Source organism: Peromyscus eremicus, chromosome 1 (genome assembly GCF_949786415.1).
Source record: "Peromyscus eremicus chromosome 1, PerEre_H2_v1, whole genome shotgun sequence".
Taxonomy (NCBI): Eukaryota; Metazoa; Chordata; class Mammalia; order Rodentia; family Cricetidae; genus Peromyscus; species Peromyscus eremicus.
In genome coordinates, this window is record NC_081416.1 from 55,943,228 (window position 1) to 55,949,541 (window position 6,314).

At 53.3% G+C, this 6,314-nt stretch overlaps 1 protein-coding gene across 1 annotated transcript in view; it reads left to right on the top strand.

The window, feature by feature from the left end:
* The window catches only part of Syt12 (synaptotagmin 12), a 29,376-nt gene extending 28,067 nt beyond the window's left edge, over window positions 1–1,309 (top strand). Inside the window, exon 8 of the mRNA XM_059249084.1 lies at window positions 63–1,309. Within this exon, the coding sequence (XP_059105067.1) occupies window positions 63–236 (174 nt within the window). The 3' untranslated portion in view covers window positions 237–1,309. The remainder of the gene's footprint in view (window positions 1–62) is intronic.
* Window positions 1,310–6,314: the final 5,005 nt, after the last annotated feature.

Consider the following 6,314-nt stretch of genomic DNA (forward strand, 5'->3'; position numbering starts at 1 on the left):
GGAGCCAGGGAGGACCCTTCAGCTGCTCCTGGTCCCAATCTCTTATGTCTCCTTCTCCCCAGGACCTGTCTCTCCGAGTGACAGTGGCTGAGAGCAGCAGTGATGGCCGTGGGGACAACGTGGGGCATGTCATCATTGGGCCAGCAGCCAGTGGCATGGGCACCACACACTGGAACCAGATGCTGGCCACGCTGCGCAGGCCTGTGTCCATGTGGCACCCAGTCCGGCGAAACTAGCAGCCAGGGCAGGCCAGATGGGCAGCAGAGCCACCAGAGCCTGGCACCATCTCAGTTCTATCCAGTGATGCCCTCTCCACAGTCAGCTGGAGTATGAACACCAGGGCTGCCCCACCTCCCACGGGGTCCTCATCAGCCATCTTGGATCCTCTGTTCAGACTGTCATGGAAGAATGGGTGTGACTATTCACCTGGGGACCTCGGGTAATTTCCCCACTAAGGACTGCCTGGAGCTGGCTGGGGACCCAGCAGACTGACCAACTCTGTACCAGAGAGCCTAACGAAGTATGTCCCTTAGTCTACAGAGGTACATGGGCTTCAGAGCTGGCCGACCACCCTTCTGCAATTCTCTTAGAGGCCAGCTGTTAATAAGTCTTGAGGGGCTAGTCCCTGTACTGACAGGGCTAACATTAACAAGACATAGCACCCAGGGTACCATGCCAGGAAGTCAAGATGGCCCTCTCCCATCCTGGTTGTTCAGCTCAGTGCTGATCAAGTAACCACCCAGCCAGATGGACTTGGGAAAGAGCCTGGAGTCTGGGGAAACAGGGAGGCTCTCTCAGACAAGGAAGTAGCTGCACTTGAGGGTTAGGGAATCAACAGCGTCCAGATTTATCCGGGAGGGTAGTGGGGGTTGTGGTAAACAGTCGGACAATAGAAGGGACCTGAACTAGCCCATCCCAAACACAGCCTCTGCCCACTGCAGTGGGGACAAGAAAAGGCGAGAAGACCAGGATCAGCAGAAGCCTGAGGGCCACATGAAGGCTCCCCTGACCCTCCACTGAGAGAACCAGAAGTCCCCAAGGGCCCAGAGCCAGGCCCTTGTGCTGAATCCAATGCAAATCAGCACGGACCCACCAGTGTTGGCGGATGTCCCTCCAGGCCAGGCCTCTCTTGAAGGGAAGCTCTCTGGCAGGCCTAAATTCAACCCTAGGAATACTGGGCATCTTAGGTCAAGTTCCCTAACACTGAGACTTCAGGGATATTTAGCCTTAGTCTGGAGCCAGTAGAAACTCTGGGGAAATTGTGTTCAGAAACCAAGGGTCGGGTTGTACTTCACCGCCAGAATCATTCATTGACCTGGTCAGAGTTAGAGGGTTATCACGTCTCTCCAGGTGTCATAAATGTCATTTGATAATGGCAGTCCCAGAAAAGTGGTGGCTTTGGGCTTCTTCTCTCTGACACCTGCAGATTTAAAAGGAGAGTGGCCATGGGGAGTAACAAGAAGAGGGGTCTGCAGGCGGATCTCTGTGAGTTCGAGGCCAGCCTGGTCTACAGAGCAAGATTCAGGACAGGCACCAAAACTACAGAGAAACCCTGTCTCAAAAAAGAAGAAGAAGAAGAAGAAGAAGAAGAAGAAGAAGAAGAAGAAGAAGAAGAAGAAGAAGAAGAAGCAGTAGAAGCAGAGGTCTCTGGTGGCTGCTTCTGGTCCTTGGCCCTAATGAATCATGGATACTCATATCCAGTCAGCAACCATGGAGACCCAGGTCTAATCACTTACCATCAATGACAAAGGGAAGAGTGGCTAGAACTGGGACACAGGTCAGTAGGGCTGGAGGCAGGCACCTGCCACAACCGGACCCTACTGGAGCCAGGCTTCTCAGCCTGTGGCTAAGGTTAAGAGGTGAATACTGGATGAGGGATACTGGTGGCTGGGCCAGGCCTTGTCATCTGAAAGCCCCGGTCTCCTTCTAATCCAGTGGCTTTGCAGGGCAGACCACATCCCCCAACCTCCACCCCCTTGTTCCTTCCTCTATACTGCATGAAACGTTGACAGTGTGCCCGGATGGCTGTGGTGCTGACCAGGAATGCTGACTGGAATGATTCTTGAACCAAAATAAAGCTGGAGCAGGAAGGGGGCTTGCAGGGAGCCCTGCTCAGCCTAGAGTCATTTTATTATCCCCACTGGGAATCTTCCTAGACCTTGGGCTCCACAGGGGTGCTGTGTGCCATCCTTCCCCACTGCTGACAAGGGGGCTATCATGGATCTACTTGGCAAGTTCTGAAGAGAGGTCTCCAGTACCGGTCCTGGTAGGGAAAGATGGGGATGGGGAAATCAAGGAAAGCTTCCTAGTGGTGGCACTTAGTTGAGTATTCAATATGTAAGGCAGGAAAAGCATTCCCAGTGGAAAGCACATTAGAAGAGGGTAGGAAGAGACCAACAGTGGGTGGAGTTCTCTGCCTTTCTAGCTCAGGGAGGGACAGAAGATCAGGGAGGCAGAGCATAGGCCAGAGAGGGATAAAGGGCCTTCCATACAAGGCTGTTGAGAACTGATGCTCAGCCTGCAGTCCAGCAGCATTGGAAGGCAGGCAACTATGGCATTCCCTTTGTAGAGATGTAGAAGCCAGAACTCAGAGAAGTTGAGTAACAGACCTAAGATCACACAGCTAGAAAGTCACAGAGTTATGTTTCAAGTTCAGGCACGTGGTTCACGAGCCCACACTCTCGAACCTGAGGACACGCTGCCCTTTTCCCCACCCCTCAGAAGTCACTGAAGGGCAGCTGGGAACTTTCTGGATCCCAGCATACTTGGAGTCCTCGCCTTCCTTTCTGCCAGGCGGATCCTAGCACTCAGGAGGCAGAGCCAGGTGGATCTCTGTGACCAGGCCAGCCTGGTCTACAGAGCAAGATCCAGGACAGGCACCAAAACTACACAGAGAAACCCTGTCTCAAAACCAACCTCCCACCCCCGCCCCCCCCCCCCAAAAAAAAATCAAGGTGCTACTGGAGGGAAGGCAGGATGGCAGAGGCAGTGCCCCCACCCCCACCCCCTACCCCTTTCATGACTCTCTTCACCTGTCTCCATCCCTTCTGACCCCTTCCTCTCCCCTATTCCTCCTGCCAAGGCCTATGGTCCTGCCTTCAGAGTCCAGGTCCCCTCTCTCTGAGAACTCACCCAAGAGGAAAGGTGTGGCTGTCAATAACTACACAGTATTGGCATACTGGAGGCAGGCCTGCCCACTGGAAGAGGAAGGTGAGTCCTTTCAGCTCCACCGATGACAGCAGCTCCTACCCCTCCCCCCTCTCCTGCCTGAGCCCACCCATCCATGCCTGCAGATACCAAAGTGAGTTAATTAGGGTCTAATGAGCGCTGAGATGGCGCCACAGTGCTCCTTCCCGTTCAGTTCACCCAATTACTGACTCACCCTTCCTAGCGGGGAAGCCCAACAGTGCAAGGCAAGGGGAGCGAGCCAAGCCGGAGGTCCGTGCAGCTGGGGGAGCTGGACGCCCCACCGAAGGATGATTGGGAGGGGGCAGCTTCCGGGCTCTGCTGGACATAGGCCTGGGTCTGCTCACCTGCTGTGTGAAGTTACTTCCACTTCTAGGGCCTCAGTTTCTCCAACTGAAAAACAAAGAGTGTTGGACAAGTTGACCCATAAAAGGCTCCTCACACCTCTGACTTTATTTTTTAATTTAAAAACTTATTTTATATGTAGAGTGAGTGTTTCGCATGAATGTATGTGTACCATGTGTGTACCCAGTGTCTACAGAGGTCAGAAGAGGGATAAAATACCCTGAATCTGGACTTACTGGCTGTGAGCCACCATCTGGTGCTGGGAACTGAACCCAGGTGCTCTGCAAGAGCAACAAGTATTCTTAACCATTGAAACATCTCTCCAGTTGCCCCCTGCCCTTTTGTTTAGAGGCAGGGTCTCACAGGTCCTGGGCCGGCCTCAAATTCAATATGTAGATGAGGATAACACTGAACTCCCATTTCTGCAGCCTCTGCCTCCCAAGTGCTCTAATACAGCCTTCGCCACCACCCTGGCATAGTTTTTGAGGGTTCTGTACGGACGAACTCCAGAACTCAATGTCCAGATTTAACTGCCAACTAGACCTTGGCTAAGTTCTCTCTCTTCTCTGGGCCTCTGTTTCTTCATTTTTCAAAGGTGCATAGGAATCATATGTACTTCAAAGGGCAGAGTGAAATGACATGCACCAAGTGTCTGGCACACAGTAGGTGCTCAGTTTATGTGAGGGCAAAGTTCTGAGTGGCGCAGTCCAGGCTGAATCCAAGGACTTCTGGACTCTGACGGTTGGGACTAAAGAGGGAGGGCATGAGTGCATAAACAAGGGCTTGGAGAACTGCACCCCAGGTCACTCTGTCAAGGCTCCCCAAAGGCACGGCCATATCTACACAAACACCCAGCACCCCACTCCAGGAACCCCAGGGAAAAGCCCCGGTAATAACCTGCAGAGAGCAACGTGGCCACACAGTGGCAGCAAAGAATCAGAACAGCCTGAGATGCCTAAGCTGCCGGGAAAGGTAGAGGTGGACGAGAAAATGGGGCCAAAACTTAGGGGGTCTATCCTCGGAGCATGAAGAGGAGGCAGAATATGCTCCTACCCCTGGTCACATGTTATAAGTATTTATCCTTCATCTCTTCTTTGTTTATTTATTTATTTTTGAGACAGAGTCTATGTAACCCTGTCTAGCTTGGAATTTGCTATGTAGACCAGACTGGCCTTGAACTCACAGAGAACTGCCTGCCTCCTGAGTACTAGGGTTACAGGCATGTACCACAATACTCAGCCATGTTTGGCTCTTTCAATCCCCTCTTTCCGTCCTTCCCTCCTTCTGTCCTTTCTTCCCTCTTCTTCATTCTATCCTTTTCCTTCTCTTCCTGTGTTCGTCCAGCCAGGCTGTCAATTAGACATAATATCCAGAACCACAGCTGGCGCCAGCCTGAGATAGTCTGGGGTACAGAAACGGGTCAGCTGCGGTCCGCTCTTGAGGTGGTCACGGCTCTGCTGGAGACCGGCATCACCAAGAACAACATTCCAGAGGGATGCTGGCCCCACCTCCTCTGCTCTGCTGAGGTCTGCAGGGCAGTCACATGCTACACAGGGTTCACAAAGAATTCTGGGCTCAGGATTGATGGGGCCTGGAGGGGGCTGAGTCACCCACAGGCCGGAAGTCAGCAGCAGTTACAGTAAACAGAAAAACAGCAAACAGCACCCTGGTGAGGCCAACTGTGTGGCCTAGGCCACCTCCCCACTCCAAAAATAAACTTCAGGAAAACAGTGCAGTCCAGAGTCCAGCAATGTCAGATTTGGGAAAATTCCTGGCCACCAGGGCAGATGGCCATGGGTCAGTGACTGACTGATAGGCCACTTGCAGGAGCCTGAGCACAGAGTGTTGATGAGGCTGGGCCGGACGTGGGGAAGACCAATTCTGGGCTCTGGGTCTTGATAGTCTAATGTAAGCAGCGCCCTCCCGCTGGGGTTCAGCCCTCAAGTCTGCAAAACAAAATGTAGGGCCATCCTTTGAGCTTACCTGTGAGAGCTGACCGCAATAATGTACAAGAAGCAAGATTTGGGGCAGCTTTAGGGTCCTACCTGGGGCCATGTGCCATTGGCCTTTTAGCTATCATTGGAGCTTAAACAAGAAGTTACCCTCTCTAGGCCTCAGTTTCCTCCTCTGTAAAATGGAGCTAGCAATTCCTGCCTCCTGGTGGACAGCCCTTGTATAGCAACCACCACCCATCCGTGGGTGCTGTTATTATTTAGGAGTTAGACAGAGAAACTCTGAAGTGTGACAGCTGTCAAGTGTGTCATTAGAGTGATTATCCCTATAGCAACCAAGGCCAACCGCCTCTGCCTGACTCTCAGCTTCCCCCACCCTTGGTCGGGCTCCACCTGCCTCCCAGGCTGGTGACAGCAGCGGCAGGAATGACTCGCTGGCAGCTGACTGGAGTCGGGGGAGCAGGGCCCCTCCTCACCACTCCTTCGATTGGGCATTGCTCAGCTACACACCCAGCCTCATGCCAAGTCCTGCCCAGCCCGGTGGCAGTTTCGGGGAAGGGGCATCCAGAAGGTGGAGCTGCCTTGGGAAGGTTCCCTCCATGCAGCTGACCTCCGGCCGCCGCCCTAAGGGAAACTGAAAACTGCCTCCTTCGGACACAGCGAGGATCAAACAGGGCTGAAGGTTCTTCTCACCTGACTTTGAATACCACAGGGGATGATGTCATGACCGGTGAGGGAGTGGGAAGTGAAACCCAAAGACGTCTGGCCCTGTTCCACTTAGCTTCCGTGTAAGCACCCAGCCCAAGGTCTGGGGAGACAGGGAGTCAGTCC